Source organism: Periplaneta americana, chromosome 3 (assembly GCF_040183065.1).
Source record: "Periplaneta americana isolate PAMFEO1 chromosome 3, P.americana_PAMFEO1_priV1, whole genome shotgun sequence".
In the NCBI taxonomy this organism is placed as follows: Eukaryota; Metazoa; Arthropoda; class Insecta; order Blattodea; family Blattidae; genus Periplaneta; species Periplaneta americana.
In genome coordinates this window covers 192399499-192426278 of record NC_091119.1, presented here as the reverse complement: position 1 = coordinate 192426278, position 26780 = coordinate 192399499, and the positions used below count along the sequence as shown (strand labels likewise).

The 26780-nt window shown below is 36.1% G+C and overlaps 1 protein-coding gene across 3 annotated transcripts in view; it reads right to left on the bottom strand.

Moving 5' to 3' along the window:
- Nucleotides 1-26780, bottom strand: part of LOC138696922 (peptidylprolyl isomerase domain and WD repeat-containing protein 1) — a 37988-nt gene that overhangs the window by 3816 nt on the left and 7392 nt on the right. For 2 of the 3 annotated variants that reach the window (XM_069822413.1, XM_069822415.1), the window contains 9 exons: nt 26490-26686; nt 25394-25481; nt 20644-20749; nt 17182-17400; nt 13920-14038; nt 8525-8717; nt 6487-6623; nt 3289-3386; nt 685-873 (listed from right to left, as the gene is read on the bottom strand). In XM_069822413.1, the coding sequence (XP_069678514.1) occupies nt 685-873; nt 3289-3386; nt 6487-6623; nt 8525-8717; nt 13920-14038; nt 17182-17400; nt 20644-20749; nt 25394-25481; nt 26490-26686 (1346 nt within the window). The remainder of the gene's footprint in view (nt 1-684; nt 874-3288; nt 3387-6486; nt 6624-8524; nt 8718-13919; nt 14039-17181; nt 17401-20643; nt 20750-25393; nt 25482-26489; nt 26687-26780) is intronic. The other variant, XM_069822416.1, reaches the window with a different exon arrangement.

Genomic DNA, 26780 nt, shown 5'->3' with positions numbered 1-26780 from the left:
GTTGTCGATGGTAGGGGTGGGGGTGTGTTGTTCCTATGGTGGGGGTTGGCTGTCTGTATGTTATGACGTATTATGATGTCAAACAATGTGTGCGTATTGAACTGTAGTTGCGTATTAAGTATGTATCACATTATCGACAATAATCATGACTACAATAATATAGAAACAGATATGGAAATTTTACACATCACACCAAAAAGTTTACAATTAAATATCCTAGAACAATACGAAATATATAAGAATACAATAGCACACCCACATTACATACTTAATACGCAACTAGAGTTCAATACACACACATTGTTTGACATCATAATACGTCATAACATACAGACAGCCAACCCCCACCATAGGAACAACACACCCCCACCCCTACCATCGACAACTGCACATCGCAGAGCCAAAATCAGCAGTGGTTCAAGAGACACTGAAGACGACGACAAATAGCGTCGAAACGGGCCGTCTGTCGAAGGTAAATACCTTTTTAAACAATTTTAACACTTTTAACGTGTGACAGCAAAAGATGACTGGTTTCACTCTCTCCATGGATCTAGGAGCCTTTTTAAGTAGAAAACCAATCATTGTTTTTACAAGAATTCTTAATTAATCTCGTAGAAATTCCCATTGAGATTCTTGCTCAATATTCATACAAACTACTGAACAAATTAATATAAATTTATTTACCTGTAGGATCTCCAGTTTGAACCATAAATCCCTTGATGACACGATGGAAAATGTGTCCATTGTAGTAACCATTTTTGCTATGTACACAGAAATTTTCCACAGCTCTTGGACATTCTTTAGCAAACAGCTTAAGGTGAATGTCTCCCAGTGACGTGTGAATGACAGCGCTGTCATATAAGCGTTGTACTCCTGAAAATGTAAAATTAATGTTTTTCAACTTTACAACTTCATGGCTAAATTTTAGAACTTCCAGTAACAGACATTCTGTGATAAGTATTAATAATTTAAACTTTACATAAACAAAATCCCAATTAAAAATAATAAAAAAAAATTTAAATGAAATAAAAATACTAAACAAATAATTGATAAACCCAAAGAAACAACGTATCACCTTTCAAATAATTTCATCTTGTGTTGGTTTATGCAAAAAAAGAAACACACGTTTGGCAACTTAAGGAGACAAAAGCATTTACTAAATAAGAAAACTCTAAATACTATGAAAAGAAGACCTTAATAAACGTACTCTTGGTCAAAATGAAAGTGGCCGGTCTCTTGAGCAGTGAAAATTTTCTAATTCCCTTCGGGTGAGAGCACAGTTCACTACCGTAAACCTCAGTGCACTGCTTTAGTTAACTCCATAATACAAGGCGCTGATTAGGCTACCTCCACAGCATGCTTCGAATCTCCGTAGTGAATTTTTTGTTTTGTTCTTTCTTTTATTTTTTACAACTCTTTTTAGTGTAATATAATCAAATAATTCTGCTTATGTTAATTCACGTTACTTACAGATAATTACAAAATTGGTGAAAATTTGTAGTTATAAATCCAGGAAATGAGAATATATTTTGTCATCAGAATTATAGTTTTTTTTCTTGTTTACAATTACTATGTTTAGGCCCTGACGATCACGGATTTAGTTAATATAACAATCATATTCCCTGTAGCACAACTTGCAAATCTAGCACATCAAGCCTAGATCAACATGGCAGTTTTAATCATCCATATAGTGAAATATTTTTACGAAATACAGTAGCGTGCAAATTAATCCGAACGTAATTACTTATGCAAAAACACTCAAACGGGATAAAAAAAATATGACATAACTCAGTAATCTATATGGCCTCCCTTGTTCCTAATAACAGCTCTGAGACGATTTGGCATGGATTCCACTAATTTCCCACAAATATTTCTCATTTCTTCATTGCGAAACAATACACCAATGAGGGCAGAAATCATCTTCTCCTTTGTAGGACAATCCATTTTTTGCATTCTTCTTTTGCAAATTGACCACAAGTTCTCAATGGGGTTGATGTCGGGTGAGTTGCCTGGCCAGGGGAGTACCTGAATATTCTTCTTGTTGAAGAATTCTGTAGTTTTTCGAGACGCATGGCATGGTGCCAGGTCTTGTTGGAACACACCTCTTCCATCCGGAAATGATTTTTGCAGCTGGGGTACGATTCTGGTTTCCAATAAGTAATATATTTGTCAGAATTCATCATTCCCTTGATAGGTATTAATGCTCCAGGCCTTTCATGTGTAAAACAACCCCAAAACATTACTTTAGGAGGGTATTTGGGTGCTTGTTGGAGATGAGCTGCTGTTACTTTTTCTGATCCTTTCCGTACGTAAGAAACACGGTGGCCGTGGACTTCGAAATGAGACTCATCGGAAAAAAGTACATTCTTCCAGTCATTCACTGTCCAGTGTTGATGTAATTTTGCCCACATTAAGCATTTTTTGCACATAACAGGGATTAGCAGTTGCTTCTTAATAGGCTTACGAGCCCTTCGTCCAGCTTCCAAAAGCCTACGCCGCACTGTTGTGACGTGAATATTCGCCCCAGTGGTAGCCATTAACTCGCGGGTTAAGTCGACAGCAGTTAGTCTAGGATTTAATTTACTTTTCCTGACAATTAAATGATCATCTGCAGGTGAAGTCCTTTTCCGGCCACAGTTTCCTTTTTTCAGGGGTGTGATGGATCCAGTCTCCCTGTATCGTTTTATGATCGAATTAACAGTAGCCAAACCGATGTGACATTCTGCAGCAATTTGCCTCTATGTCATAGAAGAATGCTCTGCTAATGTTATAATTTTAGACCGTTTTCGTGGAGTTGTATCCATTTGTGAAGACGACAGAATGTACACAGGATTGCAGTATTAAGTCTTCAACACAACTGAAATGCTTATAAGTACAAAACGACAGGCAAAATGTCACATATTATAAAAAAAATAATGACATCTTCAACAATGGAATTACACGTACTACAGATGTCAATTAAAGCGGTATGAGAAGCTGTGAGGCCAACAATGACAGAAAATGTAAAAATATGTCGTGTTCGGATTAATTTGCACGCTACTGTATAAAGTAAGTACATTTTCTTTTCATTTCTGGTACATGTGTTGGTGGTACAGGTAGAGACAGCAATGATAATGACAATGACAATATTATTATACCGACATTTATCTATATGTTACTGGAATTTGGAACTTCCCATATAACTTTACTAGGATCTACCAGTACATTCCATCTTAATTTAAGACTTTTCGAACATGTCATTTCAATACACATGTCATTCATTATACGTAAGTGTGAAATTTAATTTACCTGAGGATTCTGTTGCAGAGATGATATCTTCCTTTGATGGTTTCTCATTGAAGATGTCTCTGTCAGCATCCTGGCTCTTGGTATCTTCAGGTTCTCGCCTTATAAAAGATAAACATAACAATGTAATTTAGATATCAAGTAATATAAATTTACATTTTCTCATTGCCTGTTATTTCGTATTTAATAAAGACAACTTTCTGTAGATCCTATGCACACAGGCCTAGACATATACTGAAATCCTTCACATACAACTAGTTTGTTATTACTATTATTACTCTGGCTGTTGTTCAGCACACAAATATTAATAATAAATAAATAAATAAATAAATAAATAATAATAATAATAATAATAATAATAATAATAATAATAATAATAATAATAATTATTATTATTATTATTATTATTATTATTATTATTACAGTAGAACCTCGATTATCCGTCACCCTATTAACCGATTGTTGGATTATCCGTCTGTCATTCTCTCCTTTTTTTGTTGCAGAAAATATACTGAGTACTACACAATACATTAGTACGTATTTTTTTTTTATAGACAGTGATATTATAATACAAGCCTTTGTCCTTACACATTATGATCTACTGTTCGAGTGACCTGTTTAATTTATCTGCAAAACGTCTTCCAGAAGTGCCAAAAGAATACAGTATGTTGTGCTAAGTATCGAAGATAAGTGCATATAATTGAGTGGTTTTGGAAAAGAGGAACTGTGGTTCATCTCACATCGAAATACGAGATTGGTGTTACAACTGTGCGATATTTAATAACAAACAAGGATAAAGTGTATAAATTAATTAAATCTATAACATGAGACCTTTAGTTTTCCTATCTTTCCACAGAAATCCAACATAGGAAGTTTCATTGACCCTTAGAAACCCGTCATTGACATTCATTCATTCATAGTGTTCTGTCACTGCAAACCCAGCATTCTCCAGTCTTTCCTATTTTCTCCCTTCGTCTTAGCTTCGCATATGATCCATATACCTTATGCCGTCTATTATTTGATATCTTTTCTGTCCCGAAATCTTCTCCCGTTCACCATTCCTTCGAGTGAATCCTTTAGTAGGAAGTTTCTTCTCAGTCAGTGACCCAGCCAATTCCTTTTTTCTCTTCCTGATCAGTTTCAGCATCATTCTTTCTTCACTCACTCTTTCAAACAGAGCTATTATACTTAAAATTTCTGATCCACTACCTAATGTGTTAAAACACATGGCCACGGAGAAAACTTCGAAACTGTATTATGAAACACTTAATTCTTCTATGGTATGGATTATCCGATTTTTTCGATTAACCGTTCAGCTCACCCCCTTCATTATCACAGATAAAGTCCACACCTGTGGAGTAACGGTTAGCACGTCTGGCCGCGAAACCAGGTGGCCCGGGTTCGATTCCCGGTCGGGGCAAGTTACCTGGTTGAGGTTTTTTCCGGGGTTTTCCCTCAACCCAATATGAGCAAATGCTGGGTAACTTTCGGTGCTGGACCCCGGACTCATTTCACCGGCATTATCACCTTCATCTCATTCAGACGCTAAATAACCTAAGCTGTTGATAAAGCGTCGTAAAATAACCTACTAACCACAGATAATAGAGGTTCTACTGTATTATTATTATTATTATTATTATTATTATTATTATTGTACAGGTAGATCTCGGTATATGTGATAGATATGTTCTGCAAAATTGCTGTGTAAACCGAATTCATGTAAGACGGGAATCATTTTATATGCACAATATAGGTTTAGGTTCTCACATTTTCCCAAATTTAGCTTAAAATAATAAGGACATATAGTATTTATGTTAGAAACAACAAATATTACCTTTCTGAAACTTAATATTAATGCAGAAATTCAAAATAATACACAAAAATTCACATTTCAAATAGCTTCTGGTTCATCTACATCAGCATATTCTGCTGATGTTGGAGTCAGTTCACGCCCTCTGATGGATTTCTGATGTGCCATTTTTCTTGGATACTGGTTTTTTTACGACGCTGTATCAACAGCTCAGGTTATTTAGCGTCTGAATGAAATGAAGGTGATAATGCCGGTGAAATGAGACTGGGGTCCAACACCGAAAGTTACCCAGCATTTGCTCATATTGGGTTGAGGGAAAACCCCGGAAAAAAAACCTCAATCAGGTAACTTGCCCCGACCAGGATTCAAACCCGGGCCACCTGGTTACGCGGCCAGACGCGCTGAGCATTACTCCACAGGTGTGGACGCCATTTTTCTTGTAATGATTGAAATTATACCAAAACTAGCTTTGAAAATTAAGGGAATTAATAATGACAATGCCTTTTTCTTTCTCTTGCAAAATCTTTTTAAAAACACAGTGGATTTTGGAGGTGCAACGACAATATACAACAAGAAGAAAAAGTTCAAATACAGATGCAAAATATACTAGTATATACTAGTTAATGATTAAGGGGCAGGACCTATACAATGTGTTTCAAAAGTCACGCATATTTCCTACTACAGTTAAATGGAAAAGTTTTTCGACACGGCAAACAGTATATTTTAAAAGACATTTTTTCACAAAAAAAAAAAAAAAAAAAAAAAAAATTCTTGATATCATTGTGTGCGAGTTGTGACGTCATCGGAAACATTTTCAAATGACATCCTGTATTTTTCTGTATACCATCTGAAAGATTTTATTATTCTCTATGGTTACACAAGCTATCAATTTTTTTATGTTTCATATGGTCTATCATAGTCTGAATTCAACGTTTCCCTTGGTCTACCTATGTTGTGACATTCTCATGGTAGTGCTGATAGGAATGACATACCAGTACTCAAAATATCTTCAAATGAATTAATAAATTGTGTTACAACTTGAAGCTGTCTGTTCTTTAAAGGTACCTTTTTTTATTATGTCCGTTAGTTATTCCGAATAAAACCAAACAAATTAATCTAAGAGATTGGAGGTAACTTATGCATTAAGAAACAATAAACACGACTATAAGAAACTTTGGAAAGCTGAAAGAAAATAAATAATTAACAGATTGCCTGCACATGTTTAACATAACATTATCATATGAAGATATTCACATGCACACTAATACACATCCCTGATTTTGCCTGCGAAACCATTAAATATCTCCCACATCTCTAGACTGATATTTGGGCTGCCTAAACAAAAATGAACTGCTTAAATCAGACAGCTGTACAGTATCTTTCTAACTCACCTTGTGAACATGTAAAACCTATTCTTCTTGAAAGCAGTACAGAAGAGTGTGGGATCTGAACGTAATGAATCAAGAGTAGGATTTTCTGAGGCTTCCATTTCAACTGTTACAGCTGCTCTGGATTTTCTTGCACGCCCCTAAAAATGTATAATACAACAAATTATACAATTGACATTTAATAAACAAGTTAACATCTGTCTCTTTAAGGTTAGTTTCGATTGAAATTTGAAGAATTTGGATAGAAAGAATTCTCCTTGGTTCGTTTTCATATTTTCCGTAGTTTTTGTTAACTTGATCGTGTTACATCTACATTTCACATGCTTATTTGGAGAGATTATGATAACATACTTACTTACTGGCTTTTAAGGAACCCGGAGGTTCATTGCCGCCCTCACATAAGCCCGCCATTGGTCCCTATCCTGAGCAAGATTAATCCAGTCTCTACCATCATATCCTACCTCCCTCAAATTCATTTTAATATTATCTTCCCATCTATGTCTCGGCCTCCCTGAAGGTCTTTTTCCCTCCGGCCTCCCAACTAATTCTGGATTCGCCCATACGTGCTACATGTCCTGCCCATCTCAAACGTCTGGATTTTACGTTCCTAATTATGTCAGGTGAAGTATACAATGCGTGCAGCTCTGCGTTGTGTAACTTTCTCCATTCTCCTGTAACTTCATCCCTCTTAGCCCCAAATATTTTCCTAAGAACCTTATTCTCAAACACCCTTAATCTCTGTTCCTCTCTCAGAGTGAGAGTCCAAGTTTCACAACCATACAGAACAACCGGTAATATAACTGTTTTATAAATTCTAACTTTCAGATTTTTTGACAGAAGACTAGATGACAAAAGCTTCTCAACCGAATAATAACAGGCATTTCCCATATATATTCTGCGTTTAATTTCCTCCCGAGTGTCATTTATATCTGTTACTGTTGCTCCAAGATATATGAATTTTTCCACCTCCTCGAAGGATAAATCTCCAATTTTTATAGTTCCATTTCGTACAATATTCTGGTCACGAGACATAATCATATACTTTGTCTTTTTGGGATTTACTTCCAACCCTATCGCTTTACTTGCTTCAACTAGAATTTCCGCGTTTTCCCTAATCGTTTGTGGATTTTCTCCTAACATATTCACGTCATCAGCATAGACAAGAAGCTGATGTAACCCGTTCAATTCCAAACCCTCTGTGTTATCCTGAACTTTCCTAATGGCATATTCTAGAGCAAAGTTAAAAAGTAAAGGTGATAGTGCATCTCCCTGCTTTAGCCCGCAGTGAATTGGAAAAGCATAAGATAGAAACTGACCTATACGGACTGTGCTGTAAGTTTCACTAAGACACATTTTAATTAATCAAACTAGTTTCTTGGGAATACCAAATTCAATAAGAATATTATATAAAACTTCTCTCTTAACCGAGTCATACGCCTTTTTGAAATCCATGAATAACTGATGTACTGTACCGTTATACTCCCATTTTTTCTCCATTATCTGTCGAATACAAAAAATTTTATCAATAGTCGATCTATTACACCTAAAACCACACTGATGATCCCCAATAATTTCATCTACATATGGAGTTAATCTTCCCAAAAGGATATTCGACAAAATTTTGTACGACGTCAACAAAAGTGATATTTCTCGAAAGTTACTACAGTTAGTCTTATCCCCCTTCTTAAAAATAGGTACGATTATGGACTCCTTCCATGATTGAATGAATGAATGAATGAAATAGCCTTTGGATTTCCCGTGAAGGGCTATGGCCTCCTAAAAGGGGAGCTCTTTAGAGATCATGCGGTGAGCTAATCCGCATGACGGTAGGTTCTGTTCTATATAAGTTTTGTTTGTCGTTTGTGTGTGTACACTTGCACTCTCACTCGATACTGGCAAACTGTAGCGATCTCCATTCTTCTCGGTTCTTGGCTGTTCTGGACCACAGGGGTCCAGCTAGGCTCTTGAAGAAGTCCGCCCATCTGGTCCCAGGTCTTCCTCGGTTGATTATGATAACATAATAAAGTAAATTATAACTTACCTGAAATAAGGCCAATTTCAGTGGTCTTAAATTCTCTGGTTTCCCAATAATCTTCACACATCTGTTTGTATACAGATTGACTACTTTTACCCCCAACATGGTAGCATACAGAACGAAGTTGCCACTCTCGTCAAATATAATATTTCCAAGATTTATTGCTTCTGACTTCTCAAGATCACGTTCAGCAGCCATTCTGAAACAAATATATTACATACAATTCAGTGCACAATAAAGACTGAAAGGTTGGTAGTGCAACCATTAAAGACAAAAATTGAATAGTATACCTCTATTCTTAACGTAACTGCTTTTGAAGCTAAATAAAAGAAGTACAGATTTACGAGCGGAAACTTTTGGCAATGTTCTTAAGTTTCGAGAAGAGGCAAGATTATAAATTAGATTATAAGACAGAAAATAGAGGTTAAAAATTATGTTTTGGAGGACATTTTGACAAGATGTGCATGGTATAGTATGGGCATTGATCATACTAAATGAGAAGAGACTTCTGTCGTAAAGGTTTCCAACACTCCAATGCCACCACTATGTGATGATTACATAACATGCTTCTTAAAGAGTCATCGTCTCTCTCGCATAGCGTAGTCGGTAGCACTGTGGTCTTGTATCCGAAAGGTTTCCAGTTCGAATCTCAGTCTATACTTTGTTTTTTTCATTCTCATTTTTTACTTCTTGTATACTGATAATAACCAGTATTGTGAAATATTTAACAGAAAGCTAATATTTACAAAGGGCAAGTTAGATACATAATAGCAATCCTTTCCCTTGTATCTTGTATTTAAAGAGACTAAACGAAATCTTCTCGGATAGAAATAAACAAAAATAAACCTTAATTAAAAGAAATCCTTCTCGGATAGGAATAAACAAACATCATCTTTTTCCTTCTATTAAACAAAATAAAGAAATACATCTCAGAGACCAATAAATAAAAATCAAAATAGACAAAAAATTCAATACTGGGTATGTAATCCCTCCGCATCTATAATCGCCTGCATCCTACGGGGTACACGACCTTGAATCGCCTACATAAGGAGCTAGACTGTTACCATGGAGCTGTTTATTGGGTTATTTTACGACGCTGTATCAACATCTAGGTTATTTAGCGTCTGAATGAAATGAAGGTGATAATGCCGGTGAAATGAGTCCAGGGTCCAGCACCGAAAGTTACCCAGCATTTGCTCGTATTGGGTTGAGGGAAAACCCCGGAAAAAAACCTCAACCAGGTAACTTGCCCCGACCGGGAATCGAACCCACCATGGAGCTGTTACAAAGCAGATATGTAACGGCACTATTTACGAGTGTAGCCAATATCTGGAACACATTGGTTTTGTCTTTAACATTACTCATCTCATTTTTGCAATACTATTAATATTATGATGATGATGATTATTATTATTATTATTATTGTTGTTGTTGTGTTTCTAATACTATGAATATTACTATTGCTATTATTCTGGTTGTTGCATTATTATTATTATTATTACTACAGCTACTACTACTAATAATACAAATTATAGTAACTGATCAATACTCCTTATGGAGAAAGGAGAAGATCCAAAAACTGAGCATCTATTTTAATTCAAGGGTAATTAGGAAAAAGTCTCCGATATTACTGAATGTTTTTGTTTAATTTTTTAACTAATCCAAACTCCTGTGCACGTTAATAAATATATCATTTGTTTCTATCTAGAGAAAAATAAAACGAAACAAATACATATACTTATACGAAGGCGGATGCGAACCCGGGTTTTCTGCGTGTGAAGTCAGAGTTTTACCATGGAGCTATGACACACACACAGTTCAAATCGTTGTTCGCCAGTATAAGAGTATGTTCTTGGATCTCGCTGGTTTCTCCTTACTACTCTGATTTTAGTCTTGTGTATCAGGCGCACAGCCGAACGGAACTTAGACAAATTTACGCTTCAAGAGTCCGGTCATTTTTTTTTGTCTAAGAGTGTACTTTGAATGATTTCCACAAAGGAAAAGAAGACGATCCCAAATAACATAATAGAAGGGAATTTTAGAAATAATGGAATAAAGCATTTACAAGAAGAACAGGTGGATGGATTATGCACTATACCATTATCAATTTGAGAAGAATATAATTGTTTGTATTTGTGTTTGACTGTCAGAAGATTTCCTCAAACATTGTTACGATTTAATACAATTAATAGGTCACCCAAAAAATGGTGCAGTTAAAATTGTGGATGTTCTCGTTTCAATGACTTTGTGCAAAAACCCAAGATTCTCGCACCAACAACAATCACATTAAATTATATTTTTTATTGAAATCTAGGATTATAGCATACTTTAATGCAGAAACTTTATTCATAACAAACTAGACACTGGATTTATAGGCACTAAAAGCTAAGAAAGCCACCGAGTATACTAAAGTTGATGTGGTTATCAATTGGGAGGTTTTCTAGGCAAATTCGCAAGTTTCTGAATTCTAACTGTAGGTAAATGGGTCACATGGACTGCAACATGAATCTTGTAAACCATGCACTGATATGTAAATTACGATTAAGATTGTCAATGGTATGAAAAGACAGTTTTTTTTTTTAATTTGGCTTAAATATATGAAAATCAATGAAGGAAAAAAAAACTACGGCCTTCTGTGTGGAAAACACCGTGTGTCTAGCAAACTATGTTTTCATTAAAAAATATTACAAAGAGTAAATTCACTTATACATCTCGGATCTTTTTTTGGTGAGGTAGACAATCCAGAGAAAAATTTTAAATACTGTACACCAAAATCATCATATCCCTCACGTATTAGACCCTACAGGATCTGTTACGGTCTCATGCCAGCGCTTTCGTGGTCTTCCCAATTTCCTCTTTCCTCTTGGTACATAAGTAAGAATCTGTTTAGGCCATCTAGTGCGATCCATCCTGTCGACATGTTTTTTCCACTGAAGTCGATATTGTTGAACAAAATTAACTATAGGATCCATTTTGAGTTCCTGCAATATGTCCACATTTTTACGGTGTTCCAGCAAAGAGCATCCCGCTGTTCGTCTCGTGAACCTCATTTTCGCTGTCGTCAGCCTTTGCTCATCAGCTTTTCTGATTGTCCATGCCTCGCTACCGTAAGTGAGGACCGGTCGAGCTAGTGTTTTATATACCTTTAGCCTTGTATGTTTCTGAACATGGGAGGATTTGAAGACGGCATTAATGACGCCAGTGATTTTTATAAATTTAGATATTTTGTTTGACATATCTTCATCAGTGATGTAAGAGAGGTTATAACCTAAATAGTTAAATGAGTTAACACGTTCAATTAAAGTATTATTTATCATGATCTTACTTGGAATTGGGTTCTCTCCCGAAAATGCCATGACTTTTGTTTTCTCTTTTGAGATTTCCATATTGAAATCAGAGGCGATTATTTGCAAATTATAAATGGCTCTTTGTAAAGTACACCAAAATAATGGTAATAAATAAGGGCGAATGCTAGTCACGAAATTTAGGCTTGCTCTTTTATTCACAGGGGAAGATGGGAGGATATAATAATTCATAATTAATTTATTTTATAATTATGAAATCATTATGAGTCATGGATCATATTCGCTTATCAGATGTAGAAGTTCGATATAATATATAACAAACACGGCCAGCAAAACAGTTTATTTAGTTTTTTCGACCCTGCCAATCAATGCACAATGAGCTGCACTGAACGAGCGCACATATTCTCTATAATGTCTGTCTTCTCTTGAATAGTTCTTCGGGAAAATGGAAATAATAATGTTCCAATGGCATACAATTCCGAACTCATTGCAATACTTCAAATTAGTGTTTAAGAATTAATAATACATGCAGCAGCTAACACATGCATTCCGCTCATACAATTACATTGCACTCGCAAATCACAACACATTCCCGCTGTCAATACTGCTCTGTGTAACGTTAAATAGTCGTTGGTGTAGCTCTCGGACCAGAGCTTCAAACAACATAACAGAAGCATGTGCGCTAGGACGGACCATGGAGGAAGGCACTTGCGCGAGCACCATATTCTCGCTGTTTCTACGTCTTCCCTGTAGCTCCTAGAAACGTTGTGATACTTGCGGTGTGCAACCTGATGATGGTATTACGCCTATACAATATTCCAAAAATCAAAATAAATTTTAATCTACGTAACGCCATTTTGAGAAATACAAATTCTACGAAAATATTGGGTTTGCGCAGCAAGCATAGCATGCACTGAGAAATCGCCCCTGGTAATAAATAACAATATTATGAAACCTTCGTTAGCATAAAGAGATACTAAAATTCGCCTGTACAATATCTTGCTGAGATCTCTATTTTATTACGGTACTTAAGCATGGGCATTAAGGAAGAAAGACGAAAGCAGAATAACAGCTAATAAAATTAAATTTATGAGATACACAGCAGGATAGCCCAAATGGAATTATATATATAATTTGAATTGGTAATGGAAATTACGGGAAAACGGCTGAACGGATTTTAATGAGTGACCCCTCATTTTCATACCTGGCATCCAAAGTTTTTCGGAAAAGTAGTAGTTTTCAGTGAAATGTCAATTTTCCTACATAATTTTCCTATTTTCCAAAATCCATCTGTTGTCAGTTTTGAGAACTAATTTTATTGAATCACAGCCGACTTGATTGAATTTCAAAACAACACACACACTACAATAAACAATAGGCTATTACACGAAGGCCATGACCTGCAGGATTGCCGACATATTTAGAGCTCAATTCAATTTGTTATTAAAAACTGATTCTGCAGTGTATAATTTTCTGAGTACAGTACAGCTGTGTATTGGATATTCAAATCTACGAAACTTGAGGTGGTTTGATGAAATTATTACCATTAGAAATTAAATATTATTATAGTTAATATCATGATGTGACTATTTGTCATTAATTATACATATTAATGCTATATTGATGATATGAAAGTGAAACGTTTTGAGGTTATGTAAGTAAATGTAGAGAATATCTTAATTTAGATCTTCATTTCTACAATTTACTGAGTGACTGCTATATATAACTACAAAACTAAGATAATAATATTGCAGCAGCATTTGCTGCACAAGCCACTAGTATATATAAGGATGTACTTGAAGACAAGAAGTAAATGAAAAGAAAATACACGAAATATTTTGTTGAAAGTCTTAACCTTCACATACACATCAGCACACAGTTTACAGGATCCTACAGTCTATATGACTCATTAACCTATTATTAGATTTCGGAGACTTGTGAATCAGGCTTAGAAACCCTCCCAACTGACACCACATCCACCATCGGTCACATTCTTAGCTTTTGGTGTCTATAAATCTGATGTCTACTCACAACTATTTGAACAATCACATATTTATGAGTAGCTCACCCCCACTTACGCCTGTCCACTTGCTCACCTCCTTCCAAATTCCATATTCGGAAGCTGCTGTCTCACTTGCTGCAGTTCAGAAAATCTCTGGAGGCTCTCATCAAACACTTTACTCAACTTTCCTGTCTGGAACTTGAACACTCGTACCTACAAGAAGTTAATTAAATCAGCCATTTTTCATTCGACATTGCAAATGTTTTCAAATATCAAGACGAGTTTTATGTGCAATCTATGCTGATTGGCACTTCCTAACTGCACTGCACTAAAATGTTATGCTGAACAAGCAATTAAAATTCAGCATCATATTACTGAAGACTGCTGACAATAGCGGAAGGGATAAGATGACGAATCAGCTGACGGCGGGAACAGTAGATCATAGAAAACAGATCAACAAGGTGGTTAAGGAGAAACAAGCAAGACGTCCGGAGTCGACGAGGGGAAGTAAAGAAGATTTGGGTAGTCCATCTACTTGTAAGGGGAAGAAAGGAGGAAATAAGGAACTGCAGAATTACAGTCTACAAAGTTGATGTTTAAGGGCGGGAAGTGATAAAAGAGTGGCAAAAGACATAGAAACAATTGAGTGAGTGTTCAAGGAGTAAGAGTAAAGGTACGATCACACGTCGCTACTTTTGCAGCGCTGCAGTACAAAAAACTGCGCAACTCTTGTACTGCGACGTGTGAACAACAGTGCAACCCGAAAAGTAGCGGCTGCCGAACCTGCTGCCCGCTACTTTTCCATGCTGCGCGCAACTTAAAAGCAGCGACGTGTGAACAGGGTTCTCAGGGTTGCAGCCGCAGCATTTTTGATATCGGTTTTGTTGAAACTTTTGCTGCGGTTGCAACCAGTGTTACCACCCAAATATGTCAATGATACTTTTATTGTTTGGATATATTTTAATGTTAAATGTGATGAAAATAAATTATTTGTAACAGTTATTAAATACACAACACAGTCTGAGCATAATTGGTGATGATATAATTAATTTTTTTAATTTTCCGTAGCGTAGTTCCAAACAGGAGGGTTGCCAACATTGATTACGTGAATATGCTGTTGGTTATCATTTAAGTATATAGGCGTTTTTAAAAGCTTTATAGTAAAAATAATGTCAATTTCTGAATACTAGATACGACAGAAAAGCAAATAGATAAGGAAGCTTTCGCACGAGTTTCTTAATAATGCGAACATAACCACAAAATGTATATTGAGAAGTCAACACGGAGATGGGAACCTGCAGCATGACTGTGGCTGCAAAAGTAGCGCCTTGCGTGTGAACAGACTCGCAACCTCCAGTTGCAACTTTTGCAACACTTGGGTTGCGCAGCACGAAAAGTAGCATGCAGCGAGCTACTTTTGGCTTACGTGTGAACACGACACGCAACTTTTGCAGCTACAGTATAAAAGTAGCGCTGCAAAAGTAGCGACGCGTGACCGTACCTTAACTATCAAAATAATCAGAGGGAAAATGTATGAACGAATAAGTGAATTAGTGTCCAGAGAAACAATAGATGATAAAGAAGGTGACTAGAGTGTTTGTTAATAGGAATTGGTACTAATATTGGAACTTAGTTACTAATATTGGAAGTATCGACTAAGATAACGTACAATCAGAGAAATTGAAATGATAGGAAGAGAGGAAGTATTTCAATGTAAGTTTACAAATGAAGGTTGAGTTGACTTACAAAAATAGTGTCTAATGGAAAATGTATCGGGGTGAAAGTGAGAGTGATGACAGAAGTGAGTAGAGGTAGAAGTGATTGTAAATTTGTGATGAAAGTGAATGATTATGATTAAGTAGTGTTAGTTTAAAATTATGGAAATTTTAGAAGATAAGAAGTACTCAATATAAGTAAACAATAAAAATGTTGAGGTGTTCACTAGATAGAAGGGAAAATTTTGAGGTTAGAGAGCAAATTGAGAGTATGAATTAGAGTAATAGGGGGTAGCAAAGGTAAAATTAGAAGACTGTACACATCGATGGAAGTTGTATGTGTTATTGTCATTAGAAGGTGATGGGGAGCACGAATACAGAGATGTGGTGGCGACTTATTACTAAATAAGAGCTGTAGAAATAAATATATCATAATATCAATTCAGCATCATGAACAGTGCACACACTTCCCACACAGACTGTGTTTTACACAATTTGCAACAATTGTTTTTTTATGTAGAACTATGTATTCGTACTTGGCATAGTAGATTACCAACTGTTCAGTATTGAGGTCCAAAAAACTATTACATTACAATCGCTTTTAACTTCTGAATGAATAAACATAGCAAAACAAAAAGCATACCACTGTGTAGACAAAGGATTCCTGTAACCAGAAACATTTGGACGAAACTGGTGAAATAAATGTAGACGGGGGGGAGGGGGGATGATCAGGATCTCGTAGCACTTGATCGATTGATACCTGACATGTCCAGATTGGTTCAGATCACATGGAGTTATGCACATAAAATGGGTCCCCAGAACGCAGTTTTCGAGGCATGTTTTGCAACATGTCTGAAGAATGATAAGAAAATAAAATGATAACTTGAACAAGGCTCGAACTCACAACCTTCGAATCATTAAGCGAACACACTACCGCTGCTCTACTAGACGCAGATGTGAATGACTCCCACTTACACATCATCTTGGTTCTGAAGCCATTTCATGTAATATCACTATTATCCAAAGTGGACTTAGAAAATATTCACTGTTCACGAGTGCGGCCAATTCTTTTTACAGCTGTACTTTATATTCGTCCATGTAAATGATTTAATTTAAGTGTTCTAATGGACTTTTCGGAGTCCAAAACACTATTTGCATTCGCAGAGCACTGAAAAGAATAAAATATTCCTCTCTGACAATCAAGAATCTAAAGTTTATGAAGAAGACGAAGATGATTTGGAATTGTCTTTTCAAACACAAGTATCCTAATATGTCACAGAAATTTAGGACATTTACCGTAAATTATACAAAAAAAAAAAAAAAAAACACTAAGATGCTGAATTTTAGCCCGAAGTATTATTTATTATGAGTTATTATAGTTTGCGAAATAGTAATGAGTTGTGCCACATTATCGATATTTGTTCAAATCCATACTAACAGCCAGATAACTACAAGCTAAGGCAGAAGTACTGGTAACTGTAAAGATGTTGCTGTTGTTTCGGAAACTAATTTTAAACACAACACAATGTTAAAACGTATACGAGTATAGTAACTGTATACTTAGAGATAACTGTTGTTCCAGAAACTGAGCATAACCTTAAAAAATTAAAGATGAGTAAAAAAAAATAACTCATGACTTACCTTTCTGTCACCAGAGAGTGTTGCAAATCGAGTTCCATCTGGTGAGAAACTCAATCCAGAGGGGAATGTTTTGCTTTTAGCAAACTCAAAAAGATCAGTGTCAAGTTTTGACTCAAAAGACACACATTTGGGAAATTTGTATTCAGTTTTGGGTCCCGTCCAATATTCCAATATTCCAGCTCTATCCACAGACAATGCGACTTCAAATACAGGATTATACTGTGGAAACAAAAAAAAATAACAGATACATTGAATCAATTGGCAAATTCTCGTACAAAATTCAGGCATGTTCTCCAAAGGGTACTAGGATGCAGTGAGATGATGATAAGGTGTGATTAATATAAGAACATGACCAAAATGCTAAAGATTTGTATAAAACTATTTATAGTCAATACGCAATATCTGTATAACTGATACTTTGTTTCTTCACCTTCAGTTTACACAGGTCCTTTGAAAAATAGAAGTTCAAATTTTTTAATATATTGTGACAGTCGTGTCGAGAATCGAAAGCACGTCCTGCAGAAGAGAGAAAGCTGCATGATGCTGGCAGCTGTGTGCAGAGAGAGAGAGAGGAAGGCCAACACTGCGGCACGAGGCAAAGGGGGACGCAAAGCTGTATGTGCTTCGCTGTGCGAGGTGAAGGGGGGGACGAAACCTCCCGAACAGACGTGCGGAAACAGAAGCCGCGAGTAACAGGTGGAAGACACTGGAAACAGTACTTTCTCGAAACTATGGTTTAGTGATAAATAGGAGACGCAAAGAAGGAGCCAGCTAGTTGTTAGTATTGGACAGTGAGTTCAGTTGTGTGAATCAGCTGCGCCCAGGAGTCTAGGGTTCGACACGCGAGTGAACTTGAGCAGCGTCCAGGCGGAAGCAACACAGTTGGAAGTCTTGAGTTCGAGTGCAGTGGACTGTCTCCAGACCTGAGTTCGAAGTTCAGTGGACTGTCTCTGGAAGTCTTGGGTTCGATATTCTGTGAACTTGAGTGAATGAGCTAGAAGAACTAGCCAAGGCAACGAACTGTGAACTGAGAACTGACAGTTTGGTTTTGTGAATAGTGCCTTGTGAACATTAGTTGAGATTAGCAGTACATTGTTGTTCTCAATAATCCATTAGCATTAGAAGCTGTGAACAATAGATACCCACCAGAAGAATGGTTACATATCTACACAGATGGGTCTACTATCGATAACAACTCAGGATCAGGAATTACGTGTGCGTTACTCTCATTTTATCAACCAGCAGGACATCATACAACAAATTTTGATGCGGAAATAAGGCTATTCATATCTCACTCCAACACCTGCTATACAGAATAGATAAATTTCAAAATGCTGTCATTCTCTCTGGTTCTAAAGCAGCATTATATGCAATGAATTCATATAAAATGATGTCAATCCAAATTAAAGAATGTCACAAAATGATCCAACAACTTCAAAAACTACAGAAAAGAATTCAATTGCAATGGATACCTGCACATTGCGGAATTGCTGGAAATGAAACTGCTGACTTTCTTGTCAAAAAAGGATCCAATTTAATTCAGAATACAAATACAAGCCTATCTTTTACATCCATCAAAAGAGTAATTAAAAATAAATATAAAATCAAGCAAAACCAAGCGCTATGTACCAAAGCCAAAGATAAAAAATGGAGCATTTTAATAAAAAAACCAGAAATTATTCCAGAAATCCCACGTAAATCTGCAGTAGCAAAATTCAGACTGCTTACAGAACACGATTATTTGGCCAAACACTTGAATAAAATAGGAATTTACACAAATTCAAATTGCCCTCTATGCAACAAAGAAGAAGAAATGACTGAAGATCATCTCATAACCTGTGAAGTTCTGCCCGATGGATCCACCACAGAAAAATATTGGAGAGCAAGAACGCTAATGGCTTCGTTGCCAAAGCCCGGCATTAGATAACAACAACAACATAATCCAAGTGAATTGTCAGTGTCGTCTGTGGAGTGCAATAACGAATACTGTGTTGCTGTGTGGAGTGGAAATCCCATTGTTGACGGGAGTGTTTAAATTCAATTATAGAAAGTGATTATTGTTGTGAGAATAAAAGCAACATTATAATTTTTGTGTGAAATAAAAGTCACAATATACTATGAGACTAGATTTTCGAAAAAAAAAAAAAAAAAAGTGGATAATCCAAGATAGAGATCAAAATCTCCCTTTAATCTCAATGTTCATGCAAAAACTCGGTTTTCTTGGTACACATTATACCAATATCAGTAACTGCTTTTGCAAATTTCTGGCTAAACGCTCATGGAAGAACTATTCAGAAGTCTATAAGTAGGTCCTAGACATTTTTCAAATGTTCATGTTTAGAAGGGCTATCACTGCAATTTTACAATTCTGTACAAATTTCTTCAGCCTGTCTTGCTTTCCTGATATTATGGACAAATCAGATCCCTATTGCATAATCTGCAACCTGCCTAGCAGCCACAAGAATATTCCATTTTCTTCCACACTGCATCATATATTATTCGTAAAACCTATAAACAAGCCATGGCAAGACAAGTAAAACCATACAGAATTGCAATTCCACAAAATGAAAGAAACTAAGAGAGAAAAATCTTAATGTTCAACATAAACGGATACAGACTGTTGTTATACCTTCCTGACGAGAATAACAATAGATCTGGTGTGTAACTGAAGCTGCAAGTAAATCGTTATATTTTATTTTAGTAGGTTATTTTACGACGCTTTATCAACATCTTAGGTTATTTAGCGTCTGAATGAGATGAAGGTGATAATGCCGGTGAAATGAGTCCGGGGTCCAACACCGAAAGTTACCCAGCATTTGCTCACATTGGGTTGAGGGAAAACCCCGGAAAAAACCTCAACCAGGTAACTTGTCCCGACCGGGAATCGAACCCGGGCCACCTGGTTTCGCAGCCAGACGCGCTGACCGTTACTCCAAAGGTATGGACGTAAATAAATCGTTATAGAAGTCTATTATAAACTGAATGCAGGTGGTATTTCATGTCACAAGAGGTACTACCACAGTCTAGTATATACAGTCACGAAGCTCAATACATAGTAAATATGCATCCATAGATAGTTGCTAACCACTAGGATCGCTAATATAGTCTCATTACAGACAATGCGAAATAGTACTGGCACAGTCTATTGTTCCTAGAACCCTCACAACTCAAGCTTCGTGACTGTATATACTAGACTGTGGTACTACTTGCATTTCAAGTTCACCCCTTCATCTCCAAACACAAACTAAACAATACATGCACAAATAATCTGGCACACTGAAACTGACAAAAGCAGTTATTGTCATTAGTGTGATAGGTGTCAAGAAAACCAAGTTTTTGCATGAAACACTGAGATTAAAGAGAGATTTTAACGACTCTTTCTCCCAATTTTCGACAAAAAATAAAATAAATTCTTATTCCCCGTTTTGAACTAGCTATGGTTCTCACAGTATTCATGCTTACCTTAATGATAACCACAGGTTTGGTGTGAAGTTTCTCAAAGACATGTAGATGAACATTTGTTCCTTGTCCGTCATATATATAGATTTTATTTGTATCAGCATCAGACCTGTTTTAAAGAGAACATTCATATCACTTGTTTTATACATTTTATTCCACTCTACACTACTAAATAAAACGAAACACTGAGAACCAAAATTAACTAAGGCAAAAGCCACTTTCAACACTTGAGCAGGCACGCTGGAGTATAATATGCACCAATTTTAATTTTTCCTGTATGGTAGGCTTGTGAGAAGTAGTAATGTGGAACTCTGCTAGTGCTGATATAATCACATCTTCAGACACATTTGTTTATTTATAATGTTTCATTATTATTCAAAGAGCTATCAGTGTTGCACAGGGAACCCAGTGTGCCTAGTTATGTTACCGTAAATGGGAACAAGCTACAAAATAACTTCACTGCCAACTCAATAACACAGTGTCGACTTCATCTGTTTTGATAAACTTTTTTCATTTAGTAAATTGTCTTGTTTTACATAAATAGGATCAATGATTAGATAATATAAACTAAATGTTATTATGCAAATCAAGATTTCAGGTATAACTCCCTGTAAAGTTGATTTGAATAATTTCGAGGGAAAAATTGTTCCAGGGCCGGGCATCGAACCCGGGACCTTTGGTTTAACGTACCAACGCTCTACCTGGGAACTCTACCTGACACCGATCCAATTTTACCCTCTATATCCACAGACCTGAAAGTGGGCTGACAACCGTCAAGCAACCAACTTCGAGTGAATTATTCAAATCAACTTTACAGGGAGTTAGTTATACCTGAAATCTTGATTTGCATAATACACGTCACTGTTCATTAACAGAAAACCACAATTTAAGTCACACGGAGTTAGTGTGCACTCGAAGTTGGTTGCTTGACGGTCGTCAGCCCACTTTGAGGTCTGTGGATATAGAGGGAAAAATTGGATCGGTGTTGGGTAGAGTTCCCAGGTAGAGCATTGGTACGTTAAACCAAGGTCCCGGGTTCGATGCCCGGCCCCGGAACAATTTTTCCCTCGAAATTATTTAAGTGTTATTAATTTCCAACACATTATAAAATAACCTGGTAGTGAACTTAATAAAAGCAGGGGTGCCAAGCTGTCATGATGTCTAAAAATAATTATGCAGCACCTGAGTCTTTTTCATTGATTCAAAACTTTAAAAAATTTTGATTTCTTTTATGTCGCTATGATTACTACATAATTTATTTTATTTTAGTAGGTTATTTTACGTACGACGTTTCATCAACAGCTTACGTTATTTAGCATCTGAATGAGATAAAGGTGATAATGCCGGTGAAATGAGTCCGGGGTCCAGCACCAAAAGTTACCCAGCATTCGCTCATATTGGGTTGAGGGAAAACCTCAACCAGGTAACTTGCCCCGACTGGGAAACGAACGCGGGCCACCTGGTTTTGCAGCCGACATGCTAACCATTACTCCACAGGTGTGGACTGATTAATACCATAATATTAACAAAAATGGTCGTAGGAAAGAGTGTGAAATGTGTTTTTTATTAATTAATAATAACAGGCCTATTCCTTTACATGAAACAAAGAGCCAAAGTCAGGATAGGAGAAGATATGTCAGAAGGAAATTGAATAGGGAGAGGAGTACAACAAGGATGTCTTTTATCATCTACCCTGTTCAACATCGCGGAGGATTTAGTGAAGAACAGTTATCAGAAACTGGGAGGGATGATAGTAGAGGAAAAAGAATGAAGTGCATAAGATATGGTGATGTGGTGTTGTTAGCAGAAGAGATGATAATAAGAGATATGCTACTGAAGCTAAATGACAGCTGTGAGCAGTATGGAATGAAGATAAATGCAAACAAGACAAACACCATGGTTACCGAAAGAAAACTAAAGAAATCTTGCAGTGTAGACTTTCACGGCCGGAGTCTATAGATCTAGATTCATTTTCCGGACTGAGAAGCCGTGGTCTATTGGTTGGTTTTATACCAGACGTTTCGTCTGCAACTGCGGCAGACATCTTCAGTGGAGGGCGATCACAACATACGATTCAAGGACACGGACATCTTGAGAACGACGACGCACTTCTTCCCCCGTCTACATAAAGAAGCGATCGAAATATATAAACATAACAACAACTTTAATCGCAAGGAAGAAGGCGTAAAGCTAAACAAGTGTTGGAACCCGGTCCTAAACAGAACAGATAAGAAGCCACTACAACAAAAGGACGGAACCCAGAACGGGAGCAGCGAACAAAGCGGCGCGGACCGCAGCGACAACAGGCCTCGGCCCACTAGTCACACTATAAATACGCCCGCACAACCAGTCACAGGATCAGTTGCCTCAGGTACGCCGAGAAGAGTCTTGCGACCTCGGATACCACTCCACTGAAGATGTCTGCCGCAGTTGCAGACGAAACGTCTGGTATAAAACCAATCAATAGGCCACGGCCTCTCAGCCCGGAAAATGAATCTAGATCTAAAAACTAAAGAAGATAATCGTGCGAATTCGAAATGAGTGGAACAAGTGGACAGCTTCAAATACTTGGGGTGTGCTATAAACAGTAACATGAGCTGCTGCCAGGAAGTCAAAAGGAGGATAGCAATGGCAAAAGAAGCTATTAACAGAAAGGCTGTGGATCTTTGGAAAAACAACTAAGGAAGAGACTAGTGAAGTGTTTTGTGTAGAATGGACATTACGACGAAGTGAAGAGAAGCGACTAGAAACATTTGAAATGTGGATATGGAGAAGAATGGAGTGTGTGAAATGGACAGACAGAATAAGAAATGAAGTTGTGCTAGAAAGAGTGGGGTGAAGAAAGAATAATGCTAAAAATGATCAGGAAGAGAAAAAGAAATTGGCTGGGTCACTGACTGAGATGAAACTGCTTATTGAAGGATACACTGGAAGGAACTGTAAATGGAAGAAAAGTTGGGTCAGAAGAAGATATCAGATGATAAACAACATTAAGATACATGGATCGTATGTGGAGACTATTAGGTGGGCAGAAAATAGAAAGATTGGATGCTGGGTTTGCAGTGAAAGATCTGCCCTTGGCCAAAACACTATGAATGGAAAAATGAACAGGCCTATTGTTTAATATGTTTTAGCAAATGTATCTTTATCTTAGGTCGAATGGCTTTGTCATTGCATGCTTGGATAAAATGTAGTGGCTCCTGAAAAAAAGGCACTGGTGCCTGAAATTTTGGAGTTATGTCTATCCCTGCTTAATTTTCATTTTTATAGTTAAAATTGTATAATTTTCACTATATTTGATTAAAAATAAATAACATGGTAAAAAATATTACAAAAAAATTCAAGGACCATACATGGGGTACAAAGTACCATGTCCACTATTCATGAAAAATATTTATTTATTTATTTTTTATTTATTTATCTATTTATTTATTTATTTATTTATTTATTTATTTATTTATTTATTTATTTATTTATTCTGGTGTAGTTAAGGCCATCAGGCCTTCTCTTCCACAACACCAGGAATACAAATATAATAATAGAAATAAACAGAAAAAAAAATACACTATATACAAAGTAAAGCTACACAAGAAATAGAGAGAAAAAAAACACTATAAACAAAGTAAAGCCACACAAAAATATACACAGGTTGCAGTCACACAAACTTTAAATGAGTGATTAAGTATCATAATTAATTGTATCCTAACTAATTAACTAACATAAACAAGAAACTTGCCATTTTAATCAAGATTAAAAAAAGAAAAAGAAAAAGAAAAAAAAATACAAATCAATACTTCTAGCAATACCTAAAAACATTGACTAAGACAAAATTTTCCAATTTAATTTTGAATTGTGATAAAGTCCGGCAGTCCCTGACGTCATTAGGCAACGAATTCCAGAGGCAAGGTATTTCTACAGTATAGGAAGATGCCTATAAAGACGTTCTATGATGAGGGATAGAAAGAAGTGCTTGATGTCGGTTTCGAAGAGTTGTAAGAAATTGAAAGAACGATAACAGATAATTCGGAGTAGAAATATGCATGATTCTAAACAGAAGAGACAGTGAATGTATTGTTCTTCGTTCCTTCAGACGCACCCATGAAAGTAACTGGAGGGAAGATGTTATATGGTCAAATTTACGAGTATTGCAGATGAATCGTATGCACACATTATGAACACGTTGTAGTCTCTTAGCTAAGAGTGAACTTACATTAGTTAGCAAGGAATCGCAATAATCAAAATAGGAAGGAGTGTTAAACAAATGTGGAAATTAAATCTCGTACTTCTTACATCATCAACATCATCATCAACATCATCATCATCATCATCATCATCATACATGTTAGAAGGACCAAGAAAGCGTGAGTAACTAACCTGGAATTCACTGGCCCAAGAAATATTCGGCAAAGAATTATAATTACAACCAGTTACGTGAATCTGTGTACCGGTATGTTCAAATTTCCAGTCAAAGAGGTGAATAAAACAGGTCAGGACCTATCAGTCACATAAAATTCAGTAATATTAGTTCAGCTTGTATTGGTGTTGTAATTTCGAGATATAATTTTATCTGCCATTGCTGCAGTCTTCAGAATGTCTTCGTTAAAAGCTGTAATAAACAGCATTCTCGTATGGAGAGTGACTTATGCTATTCTCAAACTTCTAAACCTGAAGTATTTTTCAGACAGTAAATTTGTTAACTTTATCATTTTCATATTTTCTATTAATAAGTAATCATATATTATCAAAGACTCACACAGCTAATGTTGGAATAGCATCGCCCGGACAATGGATCCATTCACAGCATAGGGGTACATAGTCAAGCCTCATCATATTTATCATGTCTGAAATAAATGTAAAATTTAGGCAATAGTAATCTTTAATATATAATAATAATAATAATAATAATAATAATAATAATAATAATAATAATAATAATAATAATAATAATAATAATAATCTGTGGTGTTATAGCCCGTGAAGAGCCTAGACTGACCAGCCGGCTGCTGGCCTCACGCCCACATGCTGAAGCAGAGGTGAACAATCATCCAACCAGAATGGAGGTATCGTGTGGTTAGCACGATGATCCTCCCAGCCATTGTAGCTGAATATATAATACAGCTCTCCTATATTATGCTGACATTCTGCATTTGAACTTCCCATCAAATGACAGCTTCTGCACAAAATTTAGCTATTTCTTTATTACAATGTTCGTTTCAATAACCAGGGCTCCAGAAATCCATCCATTCATATGATTTCACCTATTTATTATATTATAAATTTGTAAGCCAAGAAATTTGGTTGCTGTTGTTTCTATAATTTATTATTACTTCAGAGAACAAACTTTATAACATATTTCATGTTACAAAATACTTAGTTAATGAAAGATATTTCATGTGCTTTTATACATCTTATTGCAATAATTAAATGAGAGAGTAACACCTTATTACTTACATATGGTTCTTTTTTTTTTTTTTTTTAATTAAAGATTTTGCTTCTATTATTTGAAGTGTAAAATCCACAAATAATTCATTATTATTTATACACACAGAATACTTAATAAATTTTACAAAACAAAGAGTTCGTCCAAAGGACTGGGTTCGGGAAGAGTACCTAAAATGCTCATTGCATTTCCATGTTAAGTAGCAATACTTAAGCTTTGACACAAATTAGTGCAACGGTAATCATTCATTCATTACGGGTAAACTATCAGAAATGCAAGGCAAGTAAATTTTCAGCACTGAGTTCAGAATAAACTTTACCATATAAGAGGGTATTTTGACATGATTTTCTTTTTCTGGAGCTCTGAAAATATTCATATTAAACAATATTTGTACGCTAGAAAAACTCACCAAAATTTATAACATCAAAGACTTTAAGTGATTTATCATTGGATATTGAGCATAGGAATGTTCCATTTGAATTTGCTGCTAGATCTTGTATTGGTCCCAGATGGCTGCGGAAGTGTTTTACAAACTCAATAGACTCTTCTAGTTTTTTCCAAAACTTTATGTGGCCATCAAAGCTTCCTGTGACTATGAAGTCAGTTCTACAACGAGAACAAACACTGTTATCAGAAAATACGGAATATTTATAATCAAGAAACCTAAAAATGTAATGAAATTTTTCAAACATCAGGTGTC